At 46.6% G+C, this 19,120-nt stretch overlaps 1 protein-coding gene across 2 annotated transcripts in view; it reads right to left on the bottom strand.

Annotated features, from left to right (window-relative positions):
* PID1 (phosphotyrosine interaction domain containing 1) overlaps nt 1–15,581 on the bottom strand; it is a 243,932-nt gene extending 228,351 nt beyond the window's left edge. Inside the window, exon 1 of one of the 2 annotated variants that reach the window (XM_043909787.1) lies at nt 15,213–15,581. In XM_043909787.1, the coding sequence (XP_043765722.1) occupies nt 15,213–15,242 (30 nt within the window). In that variant the 5' untranslated portion in view covers nt 15,243–15,581. Of the gene's footprint in view, nt 1–13,902; nt 14,410–15,212 lie in introns of those variants that run through there. The other variant, XM_043909788.1, reaches the window with a different exon arrangement.
* Between the last annotated feature and the right edge of the window lie 3,539 nt (nt 15,582–19,120).

Below are 19,120 nucleotides of genomic sequence, written 5' to 3'. Positions count from 1 at the left end.
TGGAAGCTGGGTGCTCCTTTGCAGAGGCATCACCTTTTCCTCTTCTATCGAAATTCACTAGGGAGTGACATCTGAAAGGCCACAAGAAGTCCTGGAGCAAACCAGACCCCCTCTGCTTCACCTAGCGTCTCCCAAACCTATCCAGAGACTGAACTCTTTGTGGCAAGACTTAAATGAGCAGCTCGCTGAGCATCTGCTTCATGGAACACACTTTGGGAAGCACCAAACTTACCTGCCCAGTTCCAAAATGCTGCACTGCTATTCCCAGTACCCCCCTTGGATCAGAAGTAGTGAAAGAAATTAGTATTCACCGGCTCCCAGTAACATGCCAGACACCATGTATTCTACATCTCAGGTGACAGTCAGGAGCTAAATGTTGTTATCTCACTTTAAAGTTGAAAAAAGTATAAATCAGAAGCTGTGAGGTAATCCCTAATAAATGAAGCAGCCAAGATTTGTATCCATGGGTCTGTGATTAAAAACCCTATAGTGAAAGTTGCTCAGTTGTGTCTGACTCCTTGCAACCCCGTGGACTATACAGTCCATGGAATTCTCCAGACCAGAATACTGGAGTGGGTAGCCTTTCTCTTCTCCAGGGGATCTTCCCAACCCAGGGATCAAACCCAGGTCTCCCTCATTGCAGGCAGATTCTTTACCAGCTGAGTCGCAAGGGAAGCCCAAAATCCCTATCTATAGTCTTTCTACTATTTAACAGCTTGTAGGTGTCAGAGGAAGACTGACCGGTAGCCTAAAGATATACAGTCGCCATCTGTATCTACGGGTCCAGCATCCGCAGACACACAGGGCCCATTATACTGTGCCAACTTAAATAATGGTCTTGAGCATCCATGGATTTTGGTACCCACAGGAGGTCCTGGAACAAACACCCCCGACATGTACCAAGGGACAACCTTACTCTCTCACGCCCTCCAATTTCTCCCTAACCTCCCACCCCTGTGGCTTTGGATCTAGCTTCTTCCCTACCACAAAGCTTCCAGGCTCTTCATCTGCAAAGCATTGCTTTTCCAAGGAAGCCAGATAATCCACCAAAATACTCGGCATCCCTGAGCTGGTGTGAGCATCTGATGCCTCTGCTGAAAGGAACAATGTATCAAAGCCAACAGCTACAAAGAACACAGGATGGACAGCTAACCTTTGCGGTGGACACACATGTGCTCGGGACACGAGGCTCCCTGCCCGTGTGACCCTCCCCCTTCCCTTTCCTCCTTGTTTTGTGTCTGCAGATCCTTTATCCCCTCAACTCCCCATCTCCCCTCTGACTGGTTTTCTCACCCACCTGCCATCCTTCATCAACCCAGTTCATTTCTTTCCTTCATCCCAAAGTGATCACAGGAACAGAAGAAATGTGGCATTTTATCCGTCACACTCAGGAGTGACCACCCATCCTGGTTTGCCAGGAGCCTGACTCACAGTTCATGCCCTCTGTTCCTATTCTAAATAGCACCCCCATCACTTCAATAGGACCTCAGACTGGACAGAAGGCAGCATGATCTCATTATATATTTATTAAACAAAGTCTTATATTCTTTGCCCTTTACTTCAGGAGATTAAGTCAAATAGCTCAAATTTTCTTCCCTGAAGGGAAAGATGTTTCCTAAAGTTATTTTCCTGAATGTTTCTCAAGAGCTTTTTTTTTTTTCAAACTAAAGTTTGGTGGCCTTTGGTAAAGTTTTTGCATCTTATCCAAAATTTTTTAGTTGCCATCTTCTTGAGAAAAATGAATCATTCCATAAGAAATCCAGACCCTATATTTGCTAGGCACATGACATCACCAACTAGAATCAAAACACACTAACAGTTTTGCAGGATAAGCCTCTCTGTATTTTCTATCAGGAGAGGAAGAATGGCAAGAAGGTGGCCCCCGACAGCAGGACCCACCACCCCAGAAATTCACCCTTTTAACAGCAAAATCTCCTGAGTCTACTGGCCCCTAGATCAGGAGCCAGGAGCCAGTGCTAAAAAGGGCCCAGAAGACTGGGGCAGCTGGAAAAGTCAGCTGGAGAACCAAGATGCTAGAAAGAAGTAAGAAATACATCTCTGGTGGGATGGAGGCTAAAGGGCCATCCAGAATGAGGAAGATTCAGCAAGGCATCACGTTGAACGTTCCACCTTCCAGTCTGGATTTCTTCTCTTGCTCAACTACTGGTTTCTCTCAGATCCTTGGGCAAACTGAGACTGATGGAAAATGTCATTTCAAGAACTCAAGAAAGAAATGTTTCAAAAGGAGAGAACAGAACTCTAAGAAAAATACCGAGTTCATTAGTAATGTTATGGGCTAGAGTTTTAATATCCAGTTACAAGCAAACAAAAATTACAGACAATTTGCAGCGATGAGCGCAGAAACTACATATTATTTAGTTCCCAACACCTAGAACTGTGCCTAGCATACAATGAAAATTTCACACTGACGTTAACAGCTTTGGGTAGGTGTAAATGACATGTATACAGAGTACATCATGAGAAACGCTGGGCTGGAAGAAGCATAAGCTGGAATCAAGATTGCTGGGAGAAATATCAATAACCTCAGATATGCAGATGACACCACCCTTATGGCAGAAAGTGAAGAGGAACTAAAAAGCCTCTTGATGAAAATGAAGGAGGAGAGTGAAAAAGTTGGCTTAAAGCTCAACATTCAGAAAACTAAGATCATGGCATCTGGTCCCATCACTATGAGGCAAATAGATGGGGAAACAGAGGAAACAGTATCAGACTATATTTTTTTGGGCTCCAAATCACTGCAGATGGTGACTGCAGCCATGAAATTAAAAGACGCTTACTCCTTGGAAGGAAAGTTATGACCAACCTGGATAGCATATTAAAAAGCAGAGACATTACTTTGCCAACAAAGGTCCGTCTAGTCAAGGCTATGGTTTTTCTAGTAGTCATGTATGGATGTGAGAGTTGGACACTGAAGAAAGCTGAGCGCCAAAGAATTGATGCTTTTGAACTGTGGTGTTGGAGAAGACTCTTGAGAGTCCCTTGGACTGCAAGAAGATCCAACCAGTCCATCCTAAAGGAGATCAGTCCTGGGTGTTCATTGGAAGGACTGATGTTGAAGCTGAAACTCCAATACTTTGGCCACCTCATGTGAACAGTTGACTCATTGGAAAAGACCCTGATTCTGGGAGGGATTGAGGGCAGGAGGAGAATGGGATGACAGAGGATGAGATGGCTGGATGGCATCACCGACTCGATGGACATGGGTTTAGGTAGACTCCAGAAGTTGGTGATGGACAGGGAGGCCTGGCATGCTCTGGTTCATGGGTTCACAAAGAGTCGTACATGACTGAGCGACTGAACTGAACTGAAATGACATGTAATAAAGTATACAAGTTCCTAAGTTTTGACATATGTATAAGCCCATGAAACCATCACTGTAAGCAAGACACTGAGCACATTCATCACCTTTAAAAGCTTTCTCCAGCCTTTTTCTAATCCCCTCCTCCCATCTCAGGCTCAGGCAGCTATAATTCTGCTTTCAATCATGCTATATCCCCACCAGCAGAGCCTGAGAGGTTCATTTCCTCCATATCCTCGCCAACATTTAGTTTGGTTGAAGCTTTTTAAATTTTAGCTATTCTATAGTTGTACAGTGTTACTTCATTGTGCTTTTAATTTGCATTTTCCTAATGACTTTTCATGTGCTGTCTTTTCATGTGTTGATTTCCTATCCATATAACTTTTTTGTTCAAATCATTTGCTCATTTTCTTTAATTGGGTTGTTTATCTTATTACAGTATTGAGTTTTGAGAGTTCTTTATATATCCTGGATACAAGCCCTTTATTGTAAATATATGATTTGCAAGTGTTTTCTCCCAGTTTGCATCTTATCTTTTCATTCTCTTACAAACATCTTTTAAAGACAGAAGTCTTCAATTTTGATGAAGTTCAATTTACCCAACTTTTAACTGAATGTGTTTTTGTTATTGTTCTAAGAAATCTTTGCCCAACCCAAAGAAACTTTGGGTGTGATGGATCTGGTCATTATCTTGATTGTAGTACTGTCTACACAAATGCATACAAAGTCACAAAGATTTTCTGCCATTTCTGTCTAGAAGTTTTATGGTTTTATGGTACAGGTGTGTCTATGATTCATTTCAGGTGAATTTTTGTATACAATCTGTGGAGGTATGGATTGAAGTTTTTAGGTTTGTTGCTGATATCGATGATTTTGCTGTTTTGCATACAGATTGTTTCACATAATTTGTTGAAAAGACTATCCTTTCTCTCGGAAACTATTTCTTTGTACTTTTGTTAAAATCACATTAACTTCTGATCAAAAAGCAGAACTCTCAAAAAAGGCCCTCCTTGACAGTTGCTAAGATTTAAAACACACAGCCTCTTTGATTCAGCAACTCCAATCTTAGCAGTTCTGTCTAAAGAAATATAAGCACAAGGATAGCACATAGATCCTTATAACAATATTATTTATGGGAGAAAAAACAACATGGGTGCCACCCAAATATTCCCTGATATAGGAAAGACTGAATAAACTATAGTCCAGCTCCATCACAAAATTCTATGCAAGGAGGAAAAGGAATGGGTTGGAGTTACATGGACTAACCAAAAGAAATACCCGAGAAATATTCTGCAAGGTGAAAACAATTACAGAGTTTTATATGTATAATGACTATATTATTTAAACACATGTGGGAAAAAACTAAATACTGGTTGGCCACAAGTCCATTCAGGTAACATCTACCATCTTACGGACAAACCTGAATGGACTTTTTGACCAACCCAAAGTATATCTGCATGTATTTATAAAACCTAAGAAAATTATGGGACAATAACTACCAGACAGATCACATGAATCTCCTTCATGGGTAGAATTCCCAGCTGGCACAGTGGTACAGAATCCATTTCCAATGCAGGGAACTCAAGAGACCCAGGTTTGATCCCTGGGTTCAGAAGATCCCCTGAAGAAGGAAATGGCAACCCACTCCAGTATACCTGCCTGGAGAATTCCATAGACCGAGAAGTCTGGTGGGCTATGGTCCATGGAGTGGCAGAGAATCAGATATAACCGAGCACAAAGGAACAGGATTACACTTCACACACTTCTATGGTGTGTTAGCTCATTACCCTAAATAGATATTATTTTGAAATTTTTAATCAAATCAAGTCTAAAATAGTAGTCATGACTTTGACATGTACAAGATGTGGATTCCACTCTATCACACATCTATCTGTACCACTGCTTGGGAATAAAACCTTTTTTTTTCTTTTTTTGGTGGTTGGTTCAAGTAGAGAGAGATATTTCGATCCACGAAGGAGACTCAAAAAATAAATTCCACAAATTGTGTCCCTCCATAGGTAGAAGTCCTATCCCCAAGTAGCTCAGAATGTGATCTTATTTGCAAATAGCATCCGTGCAGATATAAACAGTTAAGCTAGAATGAGATCATACTGGATTAGGGTGGGCCCCCAATCCAATGTGATCAGTGTCTTTATTAGAAAAGGAAATTTGGACATGGAGACACACACACACAGAGAACGCAATGCAAAGCCTGGAGAGATGGTGCCACAAGCCAAGAAAGGGGAAAGATGGCCAGCAAACCACCGGAAGCTGGGAGGGAGGTATGGAAAAGATTCTTCCTCACTGCCCTCAGAAGAAATCAATGCTTCCCACACTCTGATTTGAGACATCCATCCCCTAGAACTGTGAGACAATACATTTCTGCTGCATAAGCTGCCCAGCTTGTGGTACTTTGTTACAGCAGCCCTGAGAAACTAAGGGACCAAGAGACTCCCTGATGGTCCAGTGGTGAAGACTTCACCTTCCAGGGCAAGGGTTGCAGGTTTGAGCCCTGGGCAGGGAGCTTTCCTGGTGGCTCAGACAGTAAAAAATCTGCCTGTAATGTGGCAGTGAAAGTGAAAGTCACTCAGTCGTGTTCGACTCTTTGTGACCCCATGGACTGTACAGTCCATGGAATTCTCCAGGCCAGAATACTGGAGTAGGTAGCCTTCCCCTTCTCCAGGGGATCTTCCCAACCCAGGGATTGAACTCAGGTCTCCTGAATTGCAGGCGGATTCTTTACCAGTTGAGCCACAAGGGAAGCCCAAGAATACTGGAGTGGGTAGCCTATCCCTTCTCCAGCGGATCTTCCCAACCCAAGAAGCGAACTGGGGTCTCCTGCACTGCAGGCAGATTCTTTACCAACTGATCTATCAGGGACCCAGGTTCAATCCCTGGGTCGGGAAGATCTCCGGGAGAAAGGAACTGGCAACCCACTCCAGTATTCTTGCTTGGTAAATTCCATGGACAGAGGAGCCTAATGGGCTATAGTCCATGGGGTCACAAAGAGTCAGACACAATTGAGCAACTACACACACACACAGTACCAAGAAGTCCAAGCATAAAAAAAAAAAAAAACAGTCCCTCATCCTTACCATGGTCCCACAGCCCCCAGTCCCGGGCCCAGGGAACATCCTCAGAAGACACAGAAGGTAAACAGCAGTGCCTGCTGCCCTGCGTCATAGGTGACCTGAACACCAGGATGCCGCCACACCTGAGGGGAGCCGGTTCCTGATGTAAACACATCAAAGCACGCAGTGGGCAGAAGAGTCTACAGAATCTGTGTGTTCATCCTCAGACCCACAATTACAAGGAAACCATGAGGAAGGGCTTGTCATGAAAGGATTAGGACGGATGTACCGTGAAGAAAGGATAACGATTAAGGAGCCCCTTTCTCCTGGCACCTCTCCCTCCCTTGGCACACAGGCCGCAGCCGTCGTGGCCACGAGATGAAAAGGAAGAGGTGGCACAGGAAGTCAAGGATGATGACTCCTAATGTTATTGAGAGTTAGTCCCTCACTTGTGTCTGACTCTTTGCGACCTCATGGACTATACAGCCCGCTAGGCTCCTCTGTCCATGGGATTTTCCAGGCAAGGGTACTGGAGTGGGTTGTCACGCCCTCCTCCAGGGGACCAGCCCAACCCAGGGATCAAACCCAGATCTCTGGCATCTCCTGCAGGGACAGGCAGATTCTTCACCTCTGAGCCACATGGGAAGCCCGTATTATCCTAGTTGGGAAGAGGCAAATCCCAGAGGCTGGCTATCCAACCAGGGACATCGCAGAGACGAACAACATGGAATATTTTGAGAATAAAACCCTGGGCCTCCCTTGGTTCTGCCTGTCTGGAAAACTGTCACTGAGATCCACCCTGAAGGGACTATCTTCCACATCCCAGCCCATGATCTTAAGTACCAGAGTGAACTATCTCGTGAAGCAGAGTTACTGCCAAGAGGCCCTCCCTCAAGGCACATGGTCTTCTTGGCGTTTGCTTCATTTTCCCAGGATGTTGACCAGAAGTAGAAGAAAAAAAGTAGGACGAAAGGAGCAGGCATTTAACTGTTCCTCTAATGCCTGTGTTCATTATTTTCCAAATCCACCATAAACAAATTCAAACTCTGCACAAAAAGAAAATGCTATACGGACACAGTGATTTTTAGTCCCAGGATATGAAAGTCAGGCACATCTCAGCCTCAGGAAGTAGAGACAGACACAGACAAAGGCAGCAGGTTTGGACTTCCCTGGTGGCAGAGTGGATAGGAATCCGCCTGCCAATGCAGGGGACGTGGGGTTTCGATCCCTGGTAGAGGAAGATCCCACATGCCACAAAGCAACTAAGCCCATGGGCCACAACTACTAAGCCAGTGCTCTAGAGCCCGGAAACTGCAACTACTGAGCCCCCAGCACCCCGAAGGCTATGCTCTATAACAAGAGAAGCCACCACAATAAGAACTGGAGGACCACAACTAGAGTAGCCCCCCGCTCTCCACAGAAAAAGCCCAAGTGCAGCAACGAAGGTCCAGTACAGCCAAAACTAACTAAATAAAAAGACAGCAGGTTTCATGTCATGAGTGTGCTAGTGTGTTAGTTTCCTTCTTGTTGGTGTTGTTGCTCTTTTACTCACTGAATCATGTTCAACTCTATGCAACTCCATGGACTGTAGCCTGCCAGGCTCCTCTGTCCATGAGACTTCCCAGGCAAGAATACTGGAGTGGGTTGCCATTTCCTCCTCCAGGGGAGCGTCCTGAACCAGGGATGGAAACTTTGTCTCCTGCATTGGCAGGCGGATTCTTTACCACTGAGCCACCGGGGAAGCCCTAAACAAACAAATAAAAAGGCAGCACGTTTCATGAGTGTACTAGCACGTCAGACACCTAGGGCTGCTGTCACATGTCACCACAGATTGGACGGCCTAAAACCACAAAAATGTCCTCTCTGGCAGTTCTGGAGACTGGAAATCGAAAAAGCAAGAGGTTGTTAGGGCCATCCTCCCTCCAAAGGCTCTAGGAAGGCATCTTTGCTTGACTCCTATAGCCTCTGGTGGTTGCCAGCCATCCTTGGCTTTCCTCGGCTTGTCGCTGCTGTTCTTCAGTCGCTAAGCCGTGTCCAACTCTTTGTGACCCCATGGACTGCAGCACGCCAGGATTCCCTGTCCTTCACCATCTCCCAGAGCTTGCTCAAACTCATATCCATTGAAGTCGGTGATGCCATCCAACCATTCCATCCTCGGTCACCCTTTTCCCCCCTCAATCTTTCCCAGTATCAGGGTCTTTTCCAATGAGTCAGCTCTTCGTATCAGGTGGCCAACGTATTGGAACTTTGGCTCCAGCATCAGTCTTTTCAATGAATATTCAGGGTTGATTTCCTTTAGGACTGACTGGTTTGATCACTGGCTTGCAGTAGCACAACTCCATCCTCTGCCTCCATCTTCACTTGGCCCTCGTTGTCGAGTCTCCTCTGGGTCTTCAGATCTCTCCTTATAAAGACATCGAGTTTAGGGCTCACCCTAACCCAGTATGACCTCACCTTTACTCAGTCACATCTGCACAATCCCAATTTCCAAATAAGGCTACACTCACAGGTCCCAGGGTTCAGATTTCAACATATCTTGATGGGAAGGGAAGCGACTCAACCCATCACGATGAGTAAGACACAGAGACCAGGGGTTGATCTGAATCTTGGTCCCTAAGTAGCCATGTCAGTTGGATACAAGTAATAAAAAATCTAACTAACAGACAGGCTTAAAAAAGCAGAAGGAGGTGGCATTTTTTTTCACTACTAGAACCTCCCTTATCAAATTAAGACCTGAGTTACAACAAATGAGGGGAGAAGGAGGAGACCTAAGCTGCTAGACATGGAAGAGCAAGAGGAAGGATCCAGTAGCAGCAGGACGGACTAGTGAGCGAGCCCACTGTGACTTTGACAGCGCTGAAACAGGCCAAATGCACACAGCAAGCCTGTGCTTTATCCCTAACAGCATCCTCTTCCAGTTCTTGGCCTGAGGGTTTGGACCCGGTGAATGCACTGATGCTTTATCACTGGAGAGCAGCTAAATTGGGATCACAACTTTTTTTTAAGTTAACATAAAATGATGGTAACAGATTCCACTAGTCTCTAAGGAGGTCTTGGGACAAACATCTCAACTATTTCTTCTTGCTCTACTTATATAAAGCCTCCGTTTAGATTTGTGCCCCAGGGCAGGGAGGGGGGCGCAGCTGAGCAGAAGCACACTGCAGCTATTGAGTGCTTCTGAATTGGTTTTATTTGCTGACCACTAACGAGTCCCTAAACTGCTGCTATTGGAGGAGTCAGATGGCCCTGCGCAAGGGAGCCTGATCACCAGTAGCGTGGGGCTGGCCAGCGGCAGCTATTTCAGGATCCGACCTACAGGACGAACTCATTTTAGGGAATGGAGTCAGTGCAAGGGAAGAGGGAGGAGAGGGACAATGTGGAACATCAAACAAAGTGCGAAATGTTGCCTAATGCTCCAAGATAACCCAGGACAGTCAACATCAAACAGCCCATTAGGCAACGGGTAACCAAAGGGCAGAGAGGTTTTTTTTGTTTGTTTGTTTTTTTAATTTCCAAGGCAAGCATTTTGCAAGTCACTTGGTAGAGATTTTGCTCTTGAACTGTCCACCTCCTCCCTCCCTTCCCCGCAGTTCTGGTCTAAACGGGGAACAACTGCAGATGTGATCAGGCTTTATCGCCAGCTTTCAAGGTCTCCAGTTTGTCAAGACTCTGAGAAAGACCTAATGCTGTAAGATAACATTTTACTTCTGCAAGACCTCAAATTAATGAGAAGGCCAAGTTTTCTTTAGGAAGGATAAGGTCAGATGCTCTGTGCTTACTCAACTATGAGGGTTGAAAAGAATAGCAAAACGTAGGATCGATTTAGTGAGAAACCTGTGAGTCCGTAAGAGCAGCTATTGCTTATTTCTAAGCAATTGCTCTTGAACTCTCCAACCTCCCCCCTCCCTTCTCCCCATTTTTGGCTTCAATGGGGAATGACTGCAGACGTGATCAGGCTTCATTGCCAGCTTTCTAGGTCTCTAGTTTGGATAAATGCCATGTGCTCCGGCTCAAGAGACTCTTAAATGGCACTTGGGAATTACAGCTTGAAGACGACACAGCAGCTTATTCCCCACCAGAGATCTGGGCCACCAAAAATGGGGTAACCTTTGGTCAACACAGACAACCACACCGATTCAACAAGAAATATGAAAGTGGCCTCTCTCAGCCAACGAGACCACCGCTCATTCTACTGATTAATAACAAGAGCACCCACACAAGTAAGCATCATACTCCACCTCATCCTTCCAAATAATAATAATAACTGCTTAAGAAGATCCAGAGCTAAACCTCCTGGTTCAAATTCCAGCTCAGTTCACGCCTGGCTTCCGGACTCTGGCCAGATCATTTGAACTTTCTGGCTTTCAGTTTCTTTATCTATAAAATGGGGATAAAAGCAGTTATGGGAAGTAAATGAGCTAGATAATTCAAATAAAACTCTTTTAATGCTGTGCCACACACCCAGCACGTGCACCATAAAAGTGCCTGTTGTCATGACCCGCCTCCCTCTGGTTTCTGCCTGTCAATTTGCTCTGCCTGGAAAAGGGTCAGATTTACCAAGGTTTTCTCTCTGCCTGATGGGCCTGGTCTAATGGGCTCCAGCTGATGCTTTAGAAGGGTCTCCTGTCTACTTTCTCCGGGGAAAAGTGGAAATGATAACCACAGAGAAATAAGTGGAGAACAACTGACGATCCACACCAAGGCAAGATCAGCCCAAAATGACAAGGCACAGAAGGGGCAGGAAGATCCTACGGGAAAAGCACTCTGACCTCCCATAATCGCCAAGTGGTATTTAGGCACAAATGCCAACCTTTCTACCGGCCAAAAGTTGAGCAAGAAGTCAAAGGAAAGGTTCTTCGGGATCTGGTTTCCTCCCTACCTTTCCTCACTTCACACTTTTGGAGGTTCTAGTTACAGACACTGATCAAAATGTGAATGAAAATAAATAAATAAAAACAAAATGGTGAGAGGGAGACAACAGCCAACTTTTTCAATGAAAGTTCTGTACTTTCTGGATCTGTCATGGTGGGTTAGTCACTAAGTTGTGTCCAACTCTTGCAACCCCATGGATTGCAGCCCACCAGGATCCTCTGTCCATGGGATTCTCCAGGCAAGAATACTAGAGCGGGTTGCCCTTTCCTTCTCCAGGGGATCTTCCCAACCCAGGAATCGAACCCGGGTCTCCTGCCTTGCAGGCAGATTCTTTATCGACTGAGGTACGAGGAAATCTGCCATGAAGACAGTTTAAGATCAGTCAAAACAGGAAAAGTATTGGAACCTTTACAGACTGCCTCATAAGAAGACGGTCACACACAGACTCCACAATTAGCATCTGTTAGAACTTTTTCCCATGCCTTTCTACTACCACATCCCACTCTGTCCTTGTAATAACTACACCACAGGCAAGGATGCCCTGGTCTCCTTCATTCCAAACTCACTCTCCAGTCATCTTTCTCCTGCTCTCCACCAGGGTTCCCAAAAGTGTGTCTTTTGGGAAGACAGAAGTCAGATGTTCTGAAGAAAGACACACTCCTTATGGCTGAGTCCACATTCCTGTGTGGACAGTGAGTCTGTCACCCCTCATGCATCTGCCTGGCCCAACAATGAAGATAATCAGGCAACCCCAGCAAACTGTAATACATCGAGGCCCAAAGTAATCTCATCTCTGTTTTTAAAAAACCAATACTTAGCCCTTTTCTACTGGAAAGTCCCCTTTCACTTTTCTGACAAGAGCCTGTTTCAAATCAGCTTCTTTAAAAATTCATAATTCTCCCGAGTCCCTCTAAAAAAAAAAAAAAAAAGTCTGCTGTGAGAAGGAGAAGGTAAAAAGGGAAGAATTCATATTTATTCATTTCTAAAAGTTGAGGTGGTGATTTAAATCTTCACATCCCCTTTGATCCTATTATAATTTTAATGGCAGAATCTCCCAGCGAGGGCTCCAGTGGGATGTTAACAGAAGTTTTAACATTCAGGGGAGGAGATGAACTGTGTGACTGAATGAGAAATTCCCCAGCTCAGCCCTGCTCGAAGCAACAGGTCCCTTTGCCTGTCCTGGATTTGGGTCAAACAGCGAAGCCGCAAATCAGAAAGCAGCAGCATTATTTTGTTTGGCAAAGGAGCAGGGTTTGATAACGGTAATCCACTCTGATTAGGGATGCTATTTCTTGAGCAAGAGAGTTGGTTACTGGACTCAAATTAGTTGGAGGGTGACCCTCTAGCTTAAATAAAGTCCAGCCACACTCCCTGGACCACAAATACTTTGAACAGGCATCGACCCATAGGGACTAATCAAGTCAATTCATTGAGATGTCCTTTTCTTCCCTCACCTCTTCCATTTCCAGGTGTTGGTACAAGAAATTGACTCCTTATTCCTGATAGGAAGCACTGGGAGCACTTTCTTCATTCAAGCTCATCTAAATTAGAATGTTTGCATTAAGAATTAATGAGGAAAAAATTCATGATGTTATATGAGACAGTTAAAAAGATTTGTGTAAGAAGGGTGGGGTTTCAACTCTGTTAACAACTGGGATTCATCATCATTTCCCCATTGAACACGCTCTCCATCGCCATCACCATGGCCACAACATCTGGTCATGGAAAACATCCCATTCACTGAAGAATCAGAAACCAATGTTCCTATAGGATGGTGCCTTAAAGGGTGAAATAAATAAAGGGGGGGAGGGAATCCCAGAGAGCAAACAGAGCCCGTGACAAAGATAACCACAAAGAATGTAAATAAAATATTATTACAAGCAACTCACTCACCACCTCACCCTCAACAACTCCCTCCCCCAGAAGCAAAAAGCAAAAACATCCAAATTCTGTTCTAAAAAACAGCAGAGCTGCTATTGGGAAGAAGCTATGAATAGGAAGGTTTTTCTCCACTTTTATAATCTCAAGGTTTGAGACATACTTTTAAAAAGAGGACCAGGCCTGGTGAGGGAGCAGAAAGTTAAGCCCTGTGTTGATAAGTACCTTCCAGAGGTGACCTGATCTTAGTGACAAGCCATGTTTAACCTGAGCTTTCAAATATGGAACCCCCCTGCTCTTTCAATCTGACACTTGAAGAGGAAAACAGGAATGCATTGCAAATGCACACTGTAATAAACCAGGCTCACACCAAATGCATGTGTGTATATTTCACAGAAGAGCCAGAAGGCCCTTTCTAGCGAGGGACAACTGCCATGCAAAACGCAAGCCAGAGCTAGACCCTGCCAAGGGTCACGTGCTGCGGAGCACACACAGGAGTCCCTACATGAAACACACCGATAGAAATAACTTCAAGGGGCAAAAATCCACAAACTCCGCAGAGACACAGATTCCCCAGGCCATAAAAGCCACCCGCAGGAATTCTAGCCTCATTTCTCCAAGAGCTCCACTCCTCACTCAGATGGGGAAACCCTCCACCTCCGCTCAGTCACTCCTTCCTTTAGCATAAATTCACTGCCCTGAAGGAAAGGAAAAACGCACATATACAACTGGCAGCTGACGCCAGTCCCGAAATACACTTACATCACCTCTGGCCAATGGTTCAGAGCCCGATGTTGACTCTCGGAGTTAGGAAGCCAGTCAACCACCTCCCCATCTTCAAGGCTAAAGATCTCTTTTCTTGCTCAGTGGGTTTGAGACCCTTGGGGATTGGCCTGGGGTCGCAAGCTCTTACTATGAACTCCCTCCCTAAAACGACGGACCCAGGGAGGCTTGGGAAGGAGTCATGGGGCATCTACTTCTGCTCAAAGCAATGCCCTCTGCAGGTTAATCCTCAGCACGAGAACACACAGGCAAAGGTTAGTTAGCTTCTCCTAGCATCTCAGAGACAGTCTGGCCCTTTGAATTTTCATTGAAAACCTCCAAGCCAGCCAGGGCTCCTGGCCTCCCTGTCCCAAGACTTCAGATACATCCGTGCTGTATTTTACCACTTAAACACTTCTTCAAAGTTTACTACAAAACAATGTGGCTCTGAGCCTGCCAAAAGTTTAACTGCAGGATTCAGTAGGTTTTATCTGGCAGGGTAGCTGCCCTTCCTCGGCAGACTATTTTCCAGGGAAAGCAGTCATCAGACCTTACAGTCGGGGTGATTTTGGGGTTCCGAGTGTCACTGAATGAGCCCCTCTCTGAAACAACGCCCCACTTTCTCACTTTGACCCACCCCCCCTTTCCAACTCCCTGGCTCCTGAATCCAAATTAAAGGCAGTTTGGCATTTCAGCAGACAGCAGCGAGAAAAACTTTTAAAGAGATGACCCCAGGGCATAATATTCCTGGCTGAACTTCACTTTTGATTTTCAAATATCTGGGGGAACTTGGGTTCAGGGGAGATGAGACGAGAGGGCCAACAAATAAGAAAAAATAAAATAAAATAAGTAGCATACCATGACCAAGCCAAACCAAGCCTGAGTATTTCCAAATTATATTGGCAAACAAATGCTTTCACAAATCATTTGTTCTGTCTTTCCCGGAGACAAAAAATAACAACAACAATAATAATAATCTGGATGCAACAATCCTAACCCCAGACCAGTAAACTGTGTCAGTGGAAAACAATCTAAAATTGCTGGTCAGAAAGTCCAATCTTATATAAATCTCCAGGCGCACTAACCCCGAAGGCAAAAGTTGTGATGCCCAGAGCTAAGCCTTCTTCAATTTCATCACCCCCCAGCTCCCCGACCGGGTATCTGGCGGCTGGGTGAAACCGACAGCATCAGGTTCTAATCCTTGTGTCTTTCATGACTGCTTCGGGCAAACCCTTGCAAGCGGTGCTCTGCTCCTCGGGTCCAAGCACCTCCTCCTCCACGCTGGCCCCCAGCCCTCCGCGGCCCCTTACCTGCAGGCGCTCCGTGGCCGGCTGCCACATCTTCCAGCCGCGGGGTTGGGCACAGGAGACGCTGGCAAGACTCTGTCGATGGGCGCCGGCAGGGTGGGGGGCGGCGAGGGGCTGCGGTCCCGCTTCACATCTGGGGTGGGCGTCCGCGGGAGGTGCGTCCGGGAGCCGGCGACCGCCGCGGGGTGGGCTCTCCGGTCTGCGAGCGCGAGGAGGCGGCGCGGTGCTCGGCGGCCGGCAACTTGTGGGCACGGCCGCGCGCCGGCTGTCCTGGCGCAGCTACGAGAGGACTGCGCAGCTCCGCCCGGGCCCGCGAGCGCACGGCGGCGGCGGCCGCTCCCTCCTCCCCCGCCGCCGCCGCCGCCGCCCGGACCTGCGCGCTCTGAGCATGCCCGGGGCCGGCGCCCGCCCGGGGGGCCCGCATACCCCGCCGCGGGGGACCCCGCATCCCCGCGCGGAGGATGTGGGCAGGCCAGAACTCACAGCCTGCCCCCGCCCCCCGACCCTCTAGGAAGCCCCGGGTGGGATGCGATCTGGGAGACTGAAGAGCCTGGAGAAGGCGGCTTCCTGAAGCCAGAACTCACGTTGCCCCCACTGAGGGTCCCAGGCTTTCTGTCGGTCAGCAGGGATCTCTGAACCGGCCTGGGTCTTGACTGGCACTGTGCCCACAGAATCCCATTCACGCCTCCCCCTGGAGTTAACTGAGCATCTGTTAGGCTCCAGCCCCTGTGCTAGATTCTGAGAATACAGTGGCGCAAAATAGAAGACAGAGAATTGTTCCTCCTCTCCTGAGCTCCGTTCTAGTTGGAGGAGACGGTCAACGACAAGAGAACATACCTGAAAGGGCGCTCCTCGGTCAGATGCTGATTGAGACATGTTGGGAAGAAAATAAAATGGGCCTGAAGGATGAAGAAAGGGAGAGGAGAGCGTCTTGCGGGAGGGGAGGGTGGCTCTGGGGCGTGTCTGGAGTAAGAGGGAAAGATGGGCCCACCAGGTGAGGGATGACATGAAAGGCAGAGGACTGGGGCGCCTGTAACCTGGAGGAGGAAGGCGGCCCAAAGTCCCCCATCCTGCATCCATTCTGAGATGTGCCAGGTCCCTCAGGAAGCTCTGTGAACCCAAACATAAGCCAAGGGCCACCATGAGCTCCGGGGTTTGGAGGGTGGTGTTGGCCTCTTTGAAATAACTCCCTTTCCTAAGGAAACCCAGCTCTTCCGATGCCCTTGACAACGGGCTGAGACGAGCACGAACATTCCCATCACTCGGATGAAACAATCAAGGCTCACAGAGTTGAGGTGACCATTCAAGTCACACAGCCAGTGAGTGGCTTCAAGGTGGCTTGAAGGCTGGAGCGCTTACCTGGTTCCTGCTCTGACCAGGGAAACACCATGGAAGAAGGGCAACCTTCGGGGGCTGGAGATTGGGAGAGCTGGACAGGATGGGGAAGCTAAGAGGGTGGGAGGAGAAGTGGTCGGAGATGCTTGAGGAGAGAAGCAACAGAGAGAGGGGAAGGACCAGGAGATGTTTGTGGGGGCCCAAAGCCCCTGAGAGGCGAGTCCCATGAAGCAGCAAGGGCTGGCAGGGGAAGGGTCTCGAGGGCATGTTGCACCACATGTGCACAGCCTGGCACCGGAGCTACTCAGGCACCGTCCAAACTAACACCCACATCTGGAAGGATTTGCCCATCATCATGCATCGTTCTTGTTCAGTCGCTAAATCGCGTCCCACTCTCTGCGACCCCATGGGCTGCAGCACACCAGGCTCCTCTTTCCTTCACCATCTCCCAGAGTTTGCTCAAATTCATTTCCATTGAGTCAGTGATGCCATCCAACCATCTCATCCTCTGCCACCCCCTCCTCCTCCTGTCTTCTATCTTTCCCAGCATCAGGGTCATGCATAGGTGGAGTGATTTGCATATAATAGAGCACTCAGTTCACCAGACCCTCCCGGGACTCTCCAAGGGGGACACACACACATCTCCCAGGCTTTGGGGAACATGCGATTCACAGAGTCACCCAGAGGAGAGTCACACAGTGGCAGTGCCTACCCAGGGCTCTTTTCCAAGGCTCCAGACAGCTCCTTCCAAACCACACAGCTGCTGATTGATGCCACCCACCCAGGCAGACCCTCGATGCCCTAAGAGCCAGCAGAGCTACAGAGATGCTTCTGAAAGGCTGGTCTCCGTCCCCACCTATGACCACAGGACCTCCCACTCCTGCCTGACAACCACAAAGACTTTCTCAGCTACTTCCGCAGTCCCTGCTACCTGCTCTGGATCTACCAATAGCTCCTTTCTGATGAGGTGTTGGAATGTCAGCCCTACATGGAAATACATCTCAGATGCTTGGTCATGTGCTCTCTGCTTGGAGATGATATTTTTACTTTTCCAATAACTCATCCAGCACACTTCCCACACCTAGAAATTTCCTGCTGCAAATAATAGACCTCCCCAGCCTCCTAATTCTTTTTTTATAAAAATCCCAAAGCAGAGAGAGAGGCACTTCATTACGAAAATCTAGAAAATCCAAATGTGCATGTTATACCTCTCAGGAAGCTAAAACAGAACCACTCAGTTGCCAGGGATGTTTTCCGACTTAAGCTTTGAAACCATCCTTGGTCGCAGATGCTCCCGTGGAAAAGTGATTTTGTTTTAAATAGCAGTGGGATGAGATAACGGCCTACATTCAAATCGCATTAGAGCGTTAAATCCTGTCTTCTCACCTCCGAGTGTAATTAATTGTTATGACTCAGTAATACAGCTTTTTGTTCAGAGTATGATGCTGTTTAAGGAGAAAAGGCTTCGGGGCTCTGTTGATTTGGTTTTCAGTTGCCAGTTCCACTTTGGAAGCGGGTTTGGTAAAGTAGTGTTTAAACTCAGAGGACACCCCTAGTTTTAATGACCTTTATGTCAGGAATCAGGAATCTGGGACAGGGGCATGAGAGTGGAGCTGGAGACTGGTAGGTGGCAAAAGGAATGGGACGACTCTCCCACCATCGGTTTTGCTCCCAAACCTTTCCATTCAGGAGGAACCTGCAATAGAGGGTGAATGAAACAGAGACACCTACTGGCCAGAGCCAGGATGTGCATCATATCACTCCCAGCCCCTTTCTGGGAGAAGCCACCTCAACCTCAATGAGTCTGAAAGCAAAAACAGGTTGGGATTCATGTCAGTGTATGTCAAAACCAATACAATATTGTAAAGTAAAAAAATAAATAAAACTGAAAAAAAGCAGGTTGGTTCTGAGCAAGGAGTCATTCCTGAAATAAGCAGGATTTGTTTTGGTGCAGTGAGTAGAAATATTAGGCACACAGGTATATGTGTAATTTCATGTATTTAATCTCCTGTAATTATCTAAGCAGATTTAATCTTATGAATAAATACCATTTCAGTGAAAATGACCACACTCCCCCCCCCCCGAAAAAAAAATCGGCAAGGCCAAGATGAATTATAAACACAATGTTTTGTTCAGAAAAAGAATTCCAACCACGTCCAGAAATTCTTATAAACCAGATTTAGTCTAGTTCATGATTCTGAGCCCTAAGGTGAACAACCTAGATGTCTTTCCATCAGAAGGATGGTGAATTAAGCTGTGACCCAGCAAATCACAAAAATATTAAAATGTTATGCAGCCATTGAAGAGGAAAATTATGGATCTACACTGCAGCTTTAAAATGCTTATGCTGTGATAATAGATTTGTTGAAAGTAAGCTACAGTGTATATAATTTCAATACAAGTAGAAAAATATGTATCAATTTCAGTAAGTATTGGAGAGGACCTAAGACAATAAGGCCTGAATCTTAGCCTTTGAACTACCTTGGTGAGAACTTTTGGCAAGTCACTGGCCTTGCTGAACCTCAGATGTCTCATCTATAAAAAGGATGATAATACTTAAGAGTTATTGGAGGCCA

Source organism: Cervus elaphus, chromosome 8 (genome assembly GCF_910594005.1).
Source record: "Cervus elaphus chromosome 8, mCerEla1.1, whole genome shotgun sequence".
NCBI classification, from domain to species: Eukaryota; Metazoa; Chordata; class Mammalia; order Artiodactyla; family Cervidae; genus Cervus; species Cervus elaphus.
This window is presented reverse-complemented; position numbering and strand designations above follow the sequence as displayed.